General features: G+C 45.3%; 1 protein-coding gene across 7 annotated transcripts in view; it reads left to right on the forward strand.

Moving 5' to 3' along the window:
* The window catches only part of CELSR1 (cadherin EGF LAG seven-pass G-type receptor 1), a 164,971-nt gene that overhangs the window by 96,969 nt on the left and 50,110 nt on the right, over positions 1–17,892 (forward strand). For all 7 annotated transcript variants that reach the window (XM_065665404.1, XM_065665464.1, XM_065665415.1 and 4 more), the window contains exon 5: positions 678–766. In XM_065665404.1, coding sequence (XP_065521476.1) covers positions 678–766 — 89 coding nt within the window. The remainder of the gene's footprint in view (positions 1–677; positions 767–17,892) is intronic.

Here is a 17,892-nt window from a genome sequence, read left to right on the forward strand (position 1 = left end):
CATGTACTTTCAACACCAATGTTTATTTTGCTGCTACCTCAGAACAGATATGCCTGGTTACTGAGCTGCTTCTGCTGACTCAGACCTGGCTTAAAAGCTTCAGTTTAACAATTGCAATGGCAAGGACTTGCTTTCAAATTTAAATACTGAAAGGCTGCCAGTAATTTTATTAATCATTGTAAAATGTTATTGGGACCAAGGTTACCGTGGGGTTTACACTGGAGGGCTTTTGGATTTCACTCTCAACTCCGACTAGGAGTAGGCTTCCCTTCCCTGACAAAATAATCCTGGCACAATACCCATCATGTCAAAAACACCTCAGAGTGCTGCCTTTGGCAGAAATGCAGAAAAATTCATGTACATCTTTTCCTCAGTTGACCGCTTCAGCAATGGCTGTATCTACCCGCTGCATCTGCTACAGCGCTCTGCAGAAGCACAGTGGAAAATAACACATTTACCTGGATGTGCCAGAATCTATTTTTGTATTTGTGCACCAAAATAATTCCATGAATCTGGGGATATTTTCCATCCCACAGGACAAAACCTCGAACACCTCCATGGTGAAGTAAGACAGCTGCATCCTGTGCCTGATGAGGGTCTCTCCGTGTTTCGGTTTAGTGCAGAGTGGAGGTTGCAGTGATGCTCACTTACTTTTTCTCTTCTGCCTGCTCTTGCAGGGGAGACAACCACTACAGTGGCACCTTTTGTTCCAGGAGGGGTCAGTGATGGGCAGTGGCACTCGGTCCAGGTGCAGTACTACAACAAGGTAAGACTAATGGTGTCAGAGATAACCTGTTATTTGTAAAGTTATGGAGCCATGGGTTGTATAGCTCTGACCTGATGTATGCAGGGGACTTGAGTTTTACTCATCTAACCAGGCACATTGCTACAGCTCTGCATAAATGGTACTGGTCTTGCTCATCTTGCCTGAGATGAAAATTCCCTCTGAGGGCTTTTGAGTTTTGTCTCAGGAAGGCAAAAAAGCCCCCAAACATTGGTATGTCCTATTCAGAAGTACTACCAGGGGAACCTTCAGTACTTGGAACTATTTTAGTTCTCAGGTCTTTAAACCCTCACAAGTGTCAGTGTATCTCAAACAATGGATTCACTGATTTGGATTTTTTGAAAGAATTGTGCAGAGCAGGAGCCTTTAGTGTAGTAACTACAAGCCACTGGTGCAGAATTTTCTGATGCAAAGCAAAATTCTTCCCTATAACTGTTGTCTTCTGTAAAATGACAAGTTTAGCTCACACAAGCTTCTCTCGTTTGGAAGATTTAGTTATTACATGGCTGACACTTTCAGTGATCAAGGGCTATCTTACTAAATAAATTTTTTGTCTGCTATGTAAAAAGATACGCAGAAGTGCAAAAAGTGCCGTTGCACACAGCCCATGGCACTCAGAGGTGTGCTCAGTGGTCCCCATCCCACAGCTGCACCACTGGTAGGTATCAAGAGCAGGTTCATTTTGAGCCAAAGGCAGGGGCTTTCTGTGAGCCAGCCATTTCGTAATGAACCATAAAGCATGGTGCTGGGGTGTACGGTGTCACTGTTTGCAGATAGAGGTCAGAGCCCTTCTGTAACCTGTAACAAAAATCAGAAAATCTAGTTAGTTACTGAGAAACATTGCTTTTAAGTCTGACATGATAGCATTATGGTGGATCACGTAAGGAAATAGAGGAGCATTGTTGGCTGTTAAAAAGGAAACAGGATACTGGTGTAGGAAGCTGAATGGAAGATGAAGGATTAATATAGTCAGCAAGTTCTTTATTTCCCAGCGCTGCATCCTTTCATCACAGTTTGTGTGGCAGCTTGAATGGGAGGATTAAAGTTTTCTTTGGACTCCTAGATAGGGTCTTCTAGCCTGAGGGTATTTTACAGAGGAAATTAATTTCTTATTAGTTATTTTGTATTAAAAATAGATATTAAAGCTTATTAAATAATTAATATACTTAATATACTTTGTATTATCCAAAGCACAGAGAAATAGAAGCAAAACTTAATGATTGTCACCATGCATGCATCTGTGGACACTTTGAGGCTCTTCCTTACAAACTGCAACATGCCATGTTTCCAGTCTGCATGTTTCTCAGTGAATCACTTTGGTAAGGTAGCTGGCACTTGCTGATGCAGTGGAGGGACGTCCCAGCTTTCAAGCTCCGTGGTGGATGAGGAGTGGAGGGCACAGATGAAGGGACAGCCACAGAAGCAGATTGCTGAAGGGCTGCTGGCCAGATAAGGGGTCCCAGGCAGCCCCAGGACACTCTTTAAAAGGCAAAGAGATCTGACAAGGATGCTAAAATTAAACTCCTGCCTCACTTCCAGGGCTTGCTGCTGTTGAAGCAGACTGGTAGGTGTGCCATGTTAGCAAATGGTGTTTTCCTGTCATTAACACATGCACCCTGTCCTCATTTTCTTCTTCTGCCCCACTTTTGCAAAGGGGAATGAGTCAGTCCCCACTGCATGGGAGGGAACTCAGGGCAGAGAGGGAAAGCAGAGGGCCCATGCTAGGGAACACCACTGACTTCACTGCGTTTGCCACTCACATGACATAAAAGTGATGAAAAGCAGGGTCACTGTGGAGAGCAGCGCTGCACCCTTTGTGTTAGAGACAGAGGTCATCACCTTCCCCTTAGCAGTATTTATTGAAGAATGGTTAAATTTGGGTAGCTCACAGTGCTGGGTAAAGGGCATCAGTAGGATATGCTAACCTACATACATTTAGCGTGCTCTCAGGCCTTTGCATCGTGTCTGGGAACTGCCTGTGTTGCACCAGCTCTTCAATAGTGAAGGACGGAGCGGGCACTGCAGGGCAGTGGCAGCTGGAGGCAGCTCTGCAGACCTGCCCGCAGGCTGCCTGCCGCACCCTGCAGCAGGGATAAGCCTTCTGGTATTTGTTTGTAAAGCAGCTCCTTGGCTACTTCATGTTTTAACAAAGCTGGAAGTAAAGTTCCTGTGAGGAGGTTGAAAAGACAGAGATAATTTAGGGATTTGAGTTGTGCCAAGATAAATGGGATGCTGTGTCTAAACTTGACGCAGCTAAGACATGTCTGAATAACAGAGGACCCAAAACTCACGAGTTTGCTTAAATTACACACTGATATTATTCTGCAGGTACTGCATCCTTCTACTGTTTCCAGAATGCTACCACAGTGTCAGGTCCTCATCCCATCACTGCTCAGATGCTGCACAGCCTTCCTGAGCAGGCAAAGCCTCTCCTGAGCCATCTCCCTCCTCCCTACATCCAGCTCATGTTTGATCCCCACCTCCAGCCCCCTCTGCACTCCCCTCCCATGTCTCTGCCTCTGGCTTGCTCTGACATTGTGTATCAGCACCCTGTCTCTGGCAACAGGGCCACAGGGGCTACCTCCACCAGCATCCCTATGGGGCTTCTTGCCCCTTCTTCCATTCTGCTGTTTGCCTGGGGAGCTTCTGGTCTTTGCTTGTTTTTAGACATCTCTTCCTGATGCTGTGCTTGGGAAATGCATAACCCATCATCCCAGATACCTGTAGAGATCCATTCTATTCGTTTGTCTATGTCTCACATTAAAAAGCCCTTGAAGAGGTACTTACACCTCCTCTTTGTTATCCCTCACTCGTGTTGAGTTTCATCTGCCTCCAACTGCCTTTTGCTCCACCAACAGGTTTTCTTTATTTAATAAATGTGATCACTTTTTATTACCCATTCATCGGTCCCTTCCTGTGCCACTTCTGTGCTTCTTTTGAACAGCAAAACACATACAGACATTTTGAACATCTTGTATTCACTCTCCTACAGTTCAGTGCTGCAAGGCTGCTTGTCCTGCTACTGGGATCGTTACAGCTGTGCCTGTCCTTGCCCCTACCCAACACTGTGTTCTTAGGCAGTGACAGGCTTCTTCAGGCAGGACCCTTTCCTCCTGCTTTAGAAATGTGAGAGATGTAGTGGTGCAGGTTGAAATAAATAGCAATTTAGAAGTTTCTTGTTCTGCTCGCAGCAAGCGTCTGGTGTCAAGTACTCTCCTAGGTTCATCCTTTCCCAGTGCCTTTTTTTTAAGCTTCTTTAAAGCATCTTTTTAAAAACTAAGCTAGGAACCATTGAGTTTATTTCATTCCTTCCACATTTGTACAGCATCTAGCAAGCAAAAAAGGGTTCAGTCTTCCTTGAGCTTTCAGATAATACAGTAATTCACATAGAGAGTATTAGATTTCATCACAGCTGAGGTAAATTTTTGATCTTTCATTTTTGAGGAGAATGACTTAACAGGCTTTGATACATAATCTAGATCACTTCAGTCCAAAGCAAATTCTTGGAGATGAGTTTTCACAGCTCTGAAAGCTGTTCCTGCAATCCGAGTTGATCATGGTAGGATACAAGCAAAGGTTGAGTGGGTTTTGGCACGTGCAGCTCTTTGGATGATGTTTGGCTGAGCATCACTGGAATTTAGACTCCAGGAATGGGTGACTTGAATGCAGGGGCAACTGATGGGAAAGTTCTGCAGCAGCTATTTCCTTAATGTGGCATCCTGGTGATGCTGCCACCCTGTGAAAAGTCAGTTTGGTAATAATCAAATAGGCAGTGTAGAAGTGACTTCTGTAAATCATTTTCTGTACTCAGCTGAGAAGCAATGTGCTTGGTAGTATTTATCTTTAGTGTTAATGAAAACTGTTGCATTGTTTTACAACTGCGAGGGTCCCCTGCCTCTGAGAAACAAACAGTGGATCTTCATTGGTAAGAGATGAGTCCAGAGCCAGCTTTGTGCCACCATGTTTGCAGAGAAGCATCAAACAAGCCTCTACCAGCTCAAGTATTTGATGCCTTCTTTCAAATCCTGGTATGTTTAGGCACTGAAAACACTGTAGTAATGAAACAGATTGTCAGAGGAGGAAAGGAAGCAGCGTCATTTCATTTACCATGCAGTGATGGAAATGGATGCTTCCTCCCCAAGTAACAGCTGACACAGTTTCAGTGGGAGTGCGTAAGGGAAGCACATGGATGTTGTGCTAAGGAAGTGTTGGCTCTGTATTGAATTTCTGGAAGGGAAAACACTAAGGGGAAGAAATTTATAGCTATAAGAGAGCAGAAGTGGACTAGGGGTGTTTTAGAACCATTCTCCAGTTTCAGTTAGGTATTGAAAGTCTTGTCAGCTACCCAGTAGCAAGGTATCAAGTTTACCTGTTAGCAGTGGTACTTGACGTTACAAATGTTTGCTGATGAGGGGGGAAGGCAGGGAGGAAAGCTACTTGCTGGCTCTGTTAGCTCAAACACATTACCTTCTAGGATCCTGATCTTGCAGCCATTAAAATCAATGAGAGGTATTAAATTAAAGGTGACTTGCATGTGACCTGCTTTCTCAAGAGGTATGTAAGAAATATATAAGAAATTCACAAGAAATGGGACTTTTTATATTATTTTGGAGAGAAGGGTGTGAGAAGGGGGAAGATTTCAGCTTGACAAACAAAACTGATAGACAACAGCAGAAACAACTTGCTGCTTGTTCACAGGATAGCTGGCATAAAGGGCAGCAGCAGTGTGAGCTGCCCTCTTTGCTTTGGTAATGTGCTTCCTTTCCACACAATCACAGTTTAGTCAGTCCATGATGGAGTCTGGTCCTTATTCTTTGGCTCTCCTTAGCCTGCTGGTATGAGTAACAGGCAGTAGGCTTAGCCATGCTGATACTGATTTGGAATAGGAGCAGCACCACCAGGATTTTTGATGGGAATGATGCTCAGTGTCACTGATATCACATGGAATATCTGGCATTCGTTGTACACACATGATCATATATATATAGGCAGTGCTTGGGACAGGGGATTCTGGTAGTGGGTTGTGTTTTTAATTAAGTTAAAACTTCAAGCCACTCTCACAGACTTCTGATGATAGAAATGCAATTTTGTTCAGAATTTGAGATACCCCATCAAATTTATGTTAATGTTTTACCTGACTTATTACCTCAGGCTAGAATTCATCATTTGGCACAGGATAAAAATGTTTTTAGTATGGACATGTTCTTTTAATTATAGAGGGCATGTACATGTATATTTATATACTGTGTATCTTATGTGTTACTTACACATATATGACATCAAAGTTGCTTAAGGACATGACTGTTCTGTAGGCAGAAGCTCCTTCTGGGTCTTTACCCAGATAATGACAGAAAACAGGAGAACAGCAGAGAGAAACCTGCTCTCAGTGTCTGATGTGGAGCACAGTAGTTCTGGAGGATGGGATGAACAAATCCCTGAATGACTCACAGAATGACTCACAAGAGTAAGGGCTGTAAGACCGAGCAGTGGGTGTGCTTGGGATCCTCCTCCATGCTCAGGAGGTGTAAAATGATGGGTGCCTTGGAGGGTATCTCCACTGCACTGGTCCCTTGAGCCTGCAGGCTCCTAGGATGAGAGAGTCAGGACAAACGTTACTCTTTTTTCCGTAACTGGGATAAGTTTTCCTCTCATATTTGGTAATTGGTAGTAAGCTGCCGCTCGTTCACTCCTTCCTTGCATGTCTTTGGACAGAAGAGTGCTGTGGTTGTTGATGCTTGACTCTCTTAGGGGTAGCCCACCCTTTCACAGCAGTTACATTTAGCAGGGACCTGCTGCTTTCCATCCCTGTGCACTTCCCACCCGGCAGAGCCCAGACCTGTATTTGGCCTGAAGACAGCTGCCGGGAAGACAGGCAAATTCTTCAGAGATAAACTTAAAAGAAATGAGGGGCTGTTAGGGCTGATACTCGGTGTGTTGTGAATTCAAAGCACAGGAGAAGCATTGCTCTGAATCAGACTCACATATGCTTTCAAAAGTCTCCTGCCTGTGGTAAATGATGGTTTCTCTTGAGTTAACTGGCCTTCATCTGGGCAAGCTGGAGCTTGAGCATCACCAAAGACTGAGCTAATGCTGTAGAGATTTAGTTCTCAGCCCACTCACGCACTACATTTTGCCAGTACCTTTCCTTCCCAGGGGGGATCTATCCTTCATCCATCGGCTGGAAGCTGTTTCCAGGTGCCAGAACACCCTCTGTTTCAGTGCCAAGTCCTGAGCTGTAATTGGTGTTCTGTTCCTTGGGTGCGTGCTGCAGCTCTCCCCATGTGCTTGCTCAGCTGGCGGGCAAGTGAATGGGAAGACAGCTTTCTCCCTCTTCCGTGGGCTCCTCTGCTAAAGACGATCCTGAAGGTTTATTAACCATGGCCATACAGCTGTGCTGTGGCACCGCAGCACTTACTGTTTGGAGCCTGCTCCATACTGTGGATCACTAGTAGTGCCCCACAGACTGGCCACTGATGCCAAGAGGTAGCTGTGGGAAAGAAGGAAGAGGGGAATATTTGGAGTTACAGCGTTTGTCTTCCCTAGTAACTGCTACGTGTGATGGAGCCCGGCTGTCCTGAAGATGGCTGAACACCTGCCTGCCCGTGGGAAGTGAGGAATGAATTCCTGGTTTTGCTTTACTTTTAAACTGTCTTAATCTCAGCCCATGAGTTTTCTCACATTCACCTTTCCAGTTCTCATCCCCCTCCCACATTGAGGGAAGTGAGTGAGTGGCTGTGTGGGGCTTAGCTGCTTGATGGGGTTAAACAATGACACTAAGCAAGAAACAAGCATCAGTCTCGTGGGGTAGCTGCAGAGGTGGTGGGGATGAGGAGTGTGTAATAGTCTCCAGGGCCCACCAGCAGATGTAGAGGGGGCTGTTGCACACTGCTGCAAATATGGCACAGATTCACTTAGATGCATGATGTGTCTTGCTGAAGCGTGCCTTGCTTGTACAGAGCACCTGCTTCAGCTGACCGCATAGAAAGTGTAAGCTCTTGGGCTCAGTCTTATACAACCCCTCCATTTACTCATACTCTTACATGCGTTATGCCTGCTGCTCATTAGTGGAATTGTCTTTAGGATTATCTTTATAGCAAATCTCTAGCATTCATCACTGTCTTTGTTTAACTAGAGCCTCTGTTTTGATTCTGGGATCCTGTGTCGTGCAGCTGCCTAGCAATGTCCAGGGGCAGAGCAGTGCTGAAGGACTTGAGGATGCGTGTGCAAAACCGCCCTTTCAGAAACTCAGGTCCACTCCTGTTGTCCCACCTGAGAGCCGCTGGGACCAGATTTCACCTAGCCACCAGTCCCTGGGGAGTGACACAGCTGTACCCCCAAAGTCAAGATCTGTAGGGCTGCATGCTGGTGCACTCATGGGCACCTGGAAGCTTGGTGGCCGTTCACGTTCCCCTAATATGGGCAGGCAGGACCTGATCTTTAATCCAAACCCCTTCTAAGCACAAGTGGCATGGGCAGTCACAGGCAGTGAGAGCTGTGCTGGTCTGTTTTGGAGAGGTTAATGTAGCACTTTATTTTGAATAGGGTGGGATGAAACACAGCAACCTCTGAAGGTCTGCTGCAGAGACCACAAGAGCCATGCTGGCTATGGCAGACATGCCCCTGCTCCAGGTGCCTGTGGAGCTAGTAGATAGGTTATCTCGTTTCCTTCTGAAAACACAGACCCTCTTTGATGATTGCAAATTCATCTGTTATGGAAATATAGTCTTTATTCAGGACCAGTAATTGATTTCACCACTTTCCCTTGGGGGAGTGGGTAGAAAGGCAAATATCAATGTTTAAGTGAAACTCAGACCTTGACAACTGTGCCAAAAGACACAGATGACACTGGTTACTGCTTTCACTCCCATAAAGGGAGCTAATTCTTGTTTTAAGTGCTGGGTTCGCAGTGCCCCCCCATGACCAACAGGCAAACATGAGCATCACACAGCAGCTCCACATGGGCTTGCCTGGGCCACCCCACTACCACACTGCCCCATGGGCAGGGGCTAGCCTTCCAGCACGGAGCCTTGTTTGCTCAGCTCTGGGTCTCCCTTCCAAGCCTGCCAGCGAGGCTGCCAATGCCACGGGTAAGTTATGAGGCAGGCATATGCCTGCGGCTGAATGGGGATTGCCAGCTCCTTGGAGAAGAGCCACATAGCTGCACCAGCTAGGCATAACTTCTAGTCATTGGACCCGAGGTGAAAGACTTTGCCCTGACAGTACCCAGGACACCATGCAGGATCATTTACTTCTTAATCTCAATGGTCAGGAACAGTGGTGGGCAATTAAACAAGTGTGCCTGGGAGCACCTCGCACACCAGGGCATGGTTGCCCCTGCCGAGTGGTGTGCTTTATTACTTGGTTGGAAAAGACAGACCCCAAAAGAAGTCACATCACTGGAGATGCAGTAAGTAATAAAGGCTGGGTATGACTTATGCAAATGTCTATCACTCGTGACATCTGAGCAGATGTAATTGTGATCTGAGGGAGAATTTCTGAAGTTAATCCTCCCGGTGGCTTGCAGACTAATTTGTTAAGGGATTGAGGGAGATTTTCTAAATAAACAATGCAGTTATTGAAGATTATGATAATGCCACTGTTGATCAAATGTGGGCCCCACCACAGTTTGGGTTTTGCTGGCTCAGATTGACTTGCTGTGATTACAGCATCCGTGATCACCACCGGCCTGCTCTAGTATGGCTTGGCATCGTCTGGTAAAGAAAAATGCAGAACATTAATTGTTCTGTTAAGCAAATATTTGGGGGGCAGGGTACTGTAAATACAGAACATGTCATTACTTCTCTGAGCATATTTTTCCAGGAAGTATAATTTTGTGAGTCTGCATTTCCAAACATAGATGCGTAATATTGCTAAGACATGCCAATACAGCATTTAAAAACCCTCTCAAGTGGGCAAAGAAGAACACATGTTAAAATGTAGTGCTTCCTCTTAAAAAAACTAGCATATTCTTACTTAAGATTTAATCATATTTCTAATTGTATCATTTCCTTATCACTCGTCTCGTTGTGAACATGTAGCAGGGTTGCAGAGATCAGTGGTGGCACAGCAAGGAGGAGGCAGCGGACAGAGCTAACTTCCAGCAGAGCACTGGTGTTAGACTTCACCAGATCATCAGTTTGTGCTGGATGCCTTTCCTTCTATGGCATTTTCACGGGATCAAAAGTTCCGCCATAGCTTAAGCGTAGGAAAGCTTGCGGGACACCAAAAACACAGGGAGTGTGACCACATTCAATTCATTCCTCTAGTTTTGAGAAGGACTTATCTGTGGTTACCTGTGTAATTTCAGGGCCTCTTCTTCACAGAGCAAGTTGCTGGGGTCTCTCAGTTAGATGAGGAAAAAAAGCATTTTTCAAGTGAAAAAGTCACTTTCTGTGCTAGTACAACCAGTATTTGTAACAAACATGTAGAGGGATGTGCATGTTTCATTTACTTTTCAATTCAAGGCATCAAGGAGTTTTTACTTGTATGAAGGATTGCCAGTATTGTTAGCCAGATGCTGGCTATGATAGTTCTTTCACAACTTTCTTACAAGAACAAGAGTTAGTCTATCAGCAGGGTATAGTGCTTTCTGGTGGGCAGGCTTGTGAAGCATACAGTAGCCAGTGCTGGAGGCACATGTACAGTATGAGGGTATGAGGAATTTGTAGCTGTGCATTTGTATTAATCTGTACTATGTATTTTTGGAGCAAGTGGACATGGCCATTTAAAAAACCTATCAATTAAAATTACAAGCAGCTAAAGGAAGGGGAAGAAATTAGGCTTTCCATTGCTGAATGCATGCCAACCCTGTACATTCAAAGTTCGAACTGTTCTAGTCAAACACATAAAACATGTACCTGGTGTCATGATGTAAAACATGTCATTTCCTACATGGTCAGAACTCAGTTTTTATAATGCCACGAGAAAAGGTAATCTCTGCAAAAATAGTTTGGTTTATGAGTCATTTCCTGGCATTCTGGCTGAAGATTCAGAAACTCCTGTCCTTGCTGAGGCCAAACTCATTTTTTCATAGAGATCCTGAGGATCATCAAGGAAATTCCAATTCTAGGTAAGACCACAGACTTGGTACATAAAAAGTGAAGCTTGACAGGTTCTGATTAGAAATTCTAGAATCACAGAGTGGTTTGGGTTGGAAGGGACTTTAAAGATCATCTGGTTCCAACCCTGCTGCCATGGACAATCTTCCCACAGTTCTGATAGTCGCTCTGTCCTTTGAAATCATTACATCGAGCCAGTATTTCCCTTTCTAAAGGAAAAATTCGCTTGGGTGCAAGCATTGCTATTGAAGCAGGACTCACTGGGTGATGTTCTATGGCTGTTTGAGACCAAAGCTGTTTAGATGATGAGTCACTTCCATCTATAAAATATGGCATGATCCTGTGAAAACCCATCTGGAGCTCCAGCCTGCAGTATTGCAGGTGGGAAGCCGAGACCCAGGAGGACAAGCGAAGTTTTGCTGCATATTTGCCCTGCTTTTAGGCTCTTCGACAGCACCTACCACTCCCTGAGCGGGACTTTGGTCTGGCCTGTGGCAACCATTTACATTCCTGACATCTCCTGAGAAGCACTGAAGGGCTGCCTAGCTAATATTTACTTTCTCTTGGTCCTCTCAAATGTGGTTGCAGAGCCTTTGCAGGTGTTCGGGGCGGGGGGAAGCTGATCTGCCACTGCAGAACACGTGAGCCTGGACTTTAAAAGCCCCTCCCTGTAACTGCACTGATACTTACTCATCCTGCATTAGTAGTCATTGTTTTTGTTGATTTCAGGGGGGTTCTTTCTGGTAGAGGGTAAGTGCGAAGTGATTGATATCTGGGAAAGGAAATCAGGATTTGGCAGCAGAGCGACATTCCATTGTCTTGACACGAAATAACAAATAACCCGCCTCTAAATCTGTGTCTCAGGAAATGAAAGTGTAAAGCAGTGAAAGTCATTTGGAGGTCACTGCGATGCGAAGTGTGACCTGCTCCTCAGCTCTCCATGATAGCTTTGAGAAGTCTCTCTGGTGGCTGGGGAGGAAGAGGGCAATCTCATACCCGGTGCCTGGGTCTTTCTCTCCCGCAGCCTGCCTTTGGAAGTGATGTTGTCACAGTTTGCAAACACCACCTGAAAACGTTCCTTGCTGTGGCAGTGATTTTATAACCAAATGCAAACAGAAACTTTTCAGAAACCACCCCCAGGTTTTTTGCTCTCTAAGTGGCAGTAGGGACCATGTCATGCAAAGCCAGTCCGAGCCCCTGCTCTTCTGCAAGGCTCATCCTCAGCAATGCCATTCAGTATTTACTCCTCTCACTCCTCCCAAGTCTTAAAATGCTTGATTTGTGTGCCTAGTTACAGCACTGCCCACCCCACACAGGAGCTGGGTTCACTCAAGCCATCTAGTACCATCTGATACCATCACACCACAAAACTCCTCAGAGGTTTACTCTCCACAGTGGTGATTTTCAGCTCCTCCTGAAGGCCAGGGAGATGCAAGGGACCTCCATGAGAGCTGACTGAGTCCGAATGGCCCTTGGCTCACCACAAGGCCTGCGGACAGTGCTTGAAGGCTGTGCTGTGCAGCCCAGCCTGGTGCAAAGCCAGCAGAGTCATTGAAATGGCACCTCAGGAATTTGGTGTGAGTTCTTTGAAGTGCACTGTTATCTCCATTTAATCACTCGGTAAATCTACAGTAGCTGCCTGATTTGCAGTAACTTTTCAGGTATTTTGCATCTGTCTCTAGTGAGGGGAAGCAGCGCTTTGCAGTTTCCTGGCTATGGAGAGGTCTGTGTGTACCAGGAGACCCTCGCAAAGATCCAGTGCGGGATTCTTGGATTTTATAGACATAGCTGTGTCCCCATCAGCCACACTGAGCAGCAGTTTGCTTGGCAAGGTGTCACCAGGGATGAGTTCAATGAGAAGGAGTTAGTTGCTGTGAGTAAGTGTCACATTGTGCTATTTCTGGGTATTCCTTGGAGTCTGATGGCAATGACGTTTGCATCCAGGATTACAAGCTTACAGAATTTATATAAAGCCAAAAACATTTGAGAGTGGTTCTTTGGCAGGTAGATACGGACAAGTGGCAAAGGGAGAAGGGTTTGATGAACTAGGAGAGGAGAACATGCTCTTCCAGCATCCCTCATGTGCTTTCCTTTCCCAGTCTCCAAAGATGCTGGAAGAACATCCTTGTTGGTGAAAGGCAGGGAGGCAGCAAAACAGAGAGGAAAAGGGTTCAGAGTAGGGGGAAGGTGCAAAAGCCACAGGAGATTATCAAAGGGGAGAAGTGGGCTGCCCAGCATGGAAGAGGGGGGATGCAGCAACAGAGTGCCGTGAGTAGTGTCTCCCATGTAGAAAGTTGGATGTTGTCTTGGGAAGTAGGCATAGTCTCTTGACAGCCAAAACAGGTCCTTCTTGTGAGTCACTGATTCAGCATCAAAGAGCTGAGAAGCACCTAGGAATACAAATTTGAGGATAAAATTTCCATTTGCAGGCTGGGAAAACTCGTTCTTCCAATCAGCACTACACAGCCTTTGACAGAATTAGTCAAATCCAAGAATATACCCTTTGCAGGAGCTGGATGATATTTGTGAAGGTACTGGCCATACTCTGTGGAGGGAAGGAGCAAGTCTGGATGATGTGTATGTGTAACAGCCTTACCTTTTCCCTGTGGTGGGACAGGAGGGCTGCTCCGCTCTCTGCCCCGCCGCTGAAAGAGCGAGCAGCAGCAATTCAGGCCATGCTGCTCACGCGTGCCAGGTCTCATAGCTGTGCCTTAAGCGTCCTGCTTTGAATATCAAAGTTTAGCCTCTGGATGTGCCCGTGAAGGAGATAACAGATCAGGCTAGTAAAACTTGCTTGACTCTTTAGCCCAGCCTCGCTCCTGAATCCGTGTTTCAGGGAGTTTGTCTAGGAAAAGGAACTGGTCTGGTGGCTTTTCAGGATTTGCATTTTTGACTCACCGATGGGAAGCCTTTTGGTTTTCCTTTTCACTGTCACAGGCTCTCATGTTTCTCTACACACTCGAGCCAAGTGTGTGTAAAGAAATGCCATTAAAATATTTGGGGAATAAAGGGGATACATGCATCAAAGGAGTAAGGGGTTTATGTGAAATGATTTGTCCTGCCTTTCCCTGGTGACTAATCAAGATGTGTAAAGGATTCACACCGCTTCATTTTAAAGGTGCTCTGGAAAAGCTGTAGGAGGAAACTTTAAAAAGCACAGATTAACGTTAACAGTTTCTCTAATCTGGCCTAATGTGGAGTTTCCCGATGGATCGGAATGGTCTGCAAGCCCTGGCGCTAAGCTTCTCTGGCATTTCCTCGTCTGTCCCTGGGATTACAAGTGTGGCGCTTTCCCCGTTTGGGGTTTTCCCTGTTTATTTATTTATTCCCTCGCGGGGGGCTGGGCTCCAGCAGCCTGCCCCGGGAGCCTGCCGCCGCCGCGGGCCCTTAATGAGCTTTTTGACCACTGAAGCAGCACAGCATCGCCTGGGAACGGGAGGGGGGCTTCTCCCTTCCGCACGGCAGATAGCGGAGCGGAGCCCGGCGGGTTAACGAAGGAGCCGCGCGCCTGGCAGGCCGCCTAATGAGCACCAGGGATCCCGTAAAGGGGGGGACCCGGCCGGAGCCCCAGCAGCAGCCGCCAGTGGGACTTGATGCCAGTTGCTCCATTTCTTCCCATTGTTACTGTAGGTGGAAGTGTTAGAAAGCAAAGAGCCCCAGAGGGTATGAACATGAGGCATTTTCCACTCATAACTTTCGGTGGCAGTGGGGTCGGAACCAGCGCACTAACAATGCAGAGGAGAGGGGGGTTTGTATTAAAAATAACTAGGAAACAGATTCTTTTTAACCTTTAACCACTCCAAACAGTCAATAAATCATTAGCTACTGATTAACAAAAACAGAAGGGTAACTTATTGTCTGGTAAGCAGACTCTTGGAAGCACTGAAAGGCTGGCACTGACTTCAGGATGGCTTTTCTTTTTACACTTTTGCACTTACTAAAAAGAGAAGTCAAGCTCTGCATATTAAAGCTATGCCACACAAAGCATTTTGCTAAAAGGCCAGCTTCCTAAAAATAGATATATTTTTAAATGAGTACAGTGAGCTGAGCAAATGCAGTATTTACGTTATACAGCATCATACCTGTCCCCCAAGAAAACAGGTCTCCTCATGCTGAGAATAATGAGGTGGGCTATGTCTCATCTGCAAGGGTTCCCAGTTTGTGTTCTCAAAGTCTTGGCCATACTTACAGTCTGCTGCTGAATTGTCTCCTCAAGCTCCTTCAAAAGGCTCAATGGCATGGCTAAAGTGGCGGAAATCCTCATAGCCAAGGTTTGGGATGGAGGACACAGCTTTCAGTTTGAGTTCAGGGAATATCCGTGCTGTTGGAACACTCCCATGGCCAGCCAAAACCTCTCTCCCTCTTTCCATCTGTGGGAAAAGTCAAGTGGCAATTGTTTATCTAAGAATGAGAGTTGGGAAAAGGTGTTTCTGGTAGGGGAGATGTTTGTGGGACCTTTGGAAAAGCACCGTTATCTTGCAGATTAACTAATAAAAGGGTGGGATCTAGGAATCTGAGTGTCACTGCTGCTGCTGATTGACTAAATAAACATTTGCACTTTGTCGTATTTCTGTTACATGTACAGTATCTAGTCTGGTTTAATTCAAAATAAGGTTACAAAGATTGTTCTATTTGCTTAAACCTTTCCAATAATTCTGCATCATGACTTTTCAAAACAATGGTATTTTTACTGTGAAAATATAACAGTTAAGTGTTTAAGACAAGGCTTCTATTGTCCGTTAATCTGTTTGCCTTTTCCATTCACTCTGCATCGTTAGACCATCTGTGTCTTTAATAAGTAACTGTGTGGGCTCCTGCAGTTTAAATATTGACTTTATAATAATAGAGGATCCCAATGAAACTGAGATACAGAGGAATATCCATGTCTGGTGTTTTAAGTGGAATGGGAGTAGATTTGTGCAGTAGATTTGCAAACTACAAACAGATGTGTTTTGATGACCTTTTCTCCTCTATCTGGTCTCCATTTATAAAACACAAGTTCACAGATTAAGCTTCTCGGGGTTTGACATGCACCTGGGAGAATCTACATGTGTTTTTGCTGAAGCTATGGGGAAAAGTCCAGACAGTTCATTGCTCTGCACTTGGGTTTCACAGAAATCAGATTTGGCATCACTAGTAAAATACCTTCGTGGTGCTGTTCTCTCACTGCAACCTGAGAAAGTCAGTGCAGGTGGCCAAAGGGAGTTGCATGCACCTTTGCAGCTTGAGAAGGTCACTCCTCCAGGTCACCACTGAGAACAGTAGATGAGTCTTGCTGTTAATTCCACTGTGGTCGGAAAGGGAAGCTGTCATTCGTGCAATCTGCCCATGACTCGTATGAAGACAGGCTGAGGAAGTTGTGGCTGTTCAGCCTCAGAAGAGAAGGCTGCGTGGAGACCTCATAGCAGCCTTCCAGTATCTGAAGGGGGCCTGTAGGGGTGATGGGGAGGGACTCTTCATCAGGGACTGTAGTGACAGAACAAGGGGTAACGGGTTAAAACTAAAACAGGGGAAGTTTAGATTGGATATAAGGAGGAAATTCTTTCCTGTTAGGATGGTGAGGCACTGGAATGGGTTGCCCAGGGAGGTTGTGAGTGCTCCATCCCTGCCAGTGTTCAAGGCCAGGTTGGATGAAGCCTTGTGTGGGATGGTTTAGTGTGAGGTGTCCCTGTCCATGGCAGGGGGGTTGGAACTAGATGATCTTGAGGTCCTTTCCAACCCTAACTATTCTATGATTCTATGACTCTGGACAGGGTTGAATGTCATGGGTTAGACACGAGATTTGAGATTGTCCATCCATAGATCAGAACCACTAATTTCCTTCAGGAAAGCACAGTGAGGCAAAGTTGTTTCATGACATTATGTACATTGTTAGGTACTAATTGCCATTATTTGAGGAACATAAATGTGGTTCATCTTACTTTACAGATAGAAAGAAAGGTAGGTGGCTTCTGCTGTCACATGAGGATCCTGAGTCAGGGCTGCTTCTTCTCCAAGTGACTCTGTATGTGATTATAATGAGAAAACACAAGGGTCAATACAACAAATACAATACACTTTATATGGGGTTCACAAGACTTTTGAAGATCACTGTGTAATGGTGATAATAGACTGCAACACTCAGGACTGCTTTCTTTTTTTTTTTTTTTTCCTTTTTGAGTCCAGGATAAATCCAGTTTTCCAAGTTTTTGTTTAAGGGAGACCAAGTTCCCTCTCTGGCACTGCTCGGTACCCGTTCTTGCCACTTACTTTTACAGCATGCAGTCTTTGAAGTTTGAATTCCAACCTCTTTCTGGGCAAGCACTAAGCAAAAAGGAGCCTTTAGGGTTAGGCAGCACAAGGTAAATTTTCAGCCCCATGAGCAGGAACTCAGTTACATGACTTGTATTACCGTTAATGGGGGTCATGCTGGCAAATTCCTGTACACCACATTGCACATTTACTCATGGGTGCAGAATTGGCACAGCTAATGAAACTTGCCTTTCGGGTAGCATGGGGTTTCAGGAGATGAGTCTGACAGGCAGAAAGGACTCCTAAGTACCCAGATGAAAGTCTGGCTTTTAACTCCTTGAACATATTTCCAGAAAATAATAGTGTGAATTAATGCTGGTTAGTGTTAGCTCTTCCTACTGTTAGGGGTCAGTCTTGCTCCAGTATGATTCCATCGAGGCAAAGATCATGCCTGAAATGTGAATGTGTGTGCTATCATTTAGTGTTGGCAATTCACTTTTGTGTGTATTTCACATACAAATTAAGCTCTTTTTTATAATTTTTGCCCTTGCTGTATTCCCAGAGATGATCCCTCCTATGACTGAGCATCACCTGATGCTTTCCAGCTTACTTTACTCATGGGCATCTTATACCCATTTGTTCTGTACTGTGTCCATTGCAGTAACAGCATCTTCTCTTTTCCAAAACCCTTCCCCAGCCTTTGCTTTGCTAGGCTAAACAAGCCAAGTCCATTTTGTCTGTTTGATAAGGTAAGCTTTCCATTGCTCTGGCTGCATATGCTCTAGATAGAAGTTATTTTTAATAAATGAACTCAAAATG

The sequence above is a fragment of the Lathamus discolor genome, chromosome 1, assembly GCF_037157495.1.
Source record: "Lathamus discolor isolate bLatDis1 chromosome 1, bLatDis1.hap1, whole genome shotgun sequence".
NCBI classification, from domain to species: domain Eukaryota; kingdom Metazoa; phylum Chordata; class Aves; order Psittaciformes; family Psittacidae; genus Lathamus; species Lathamus discolor.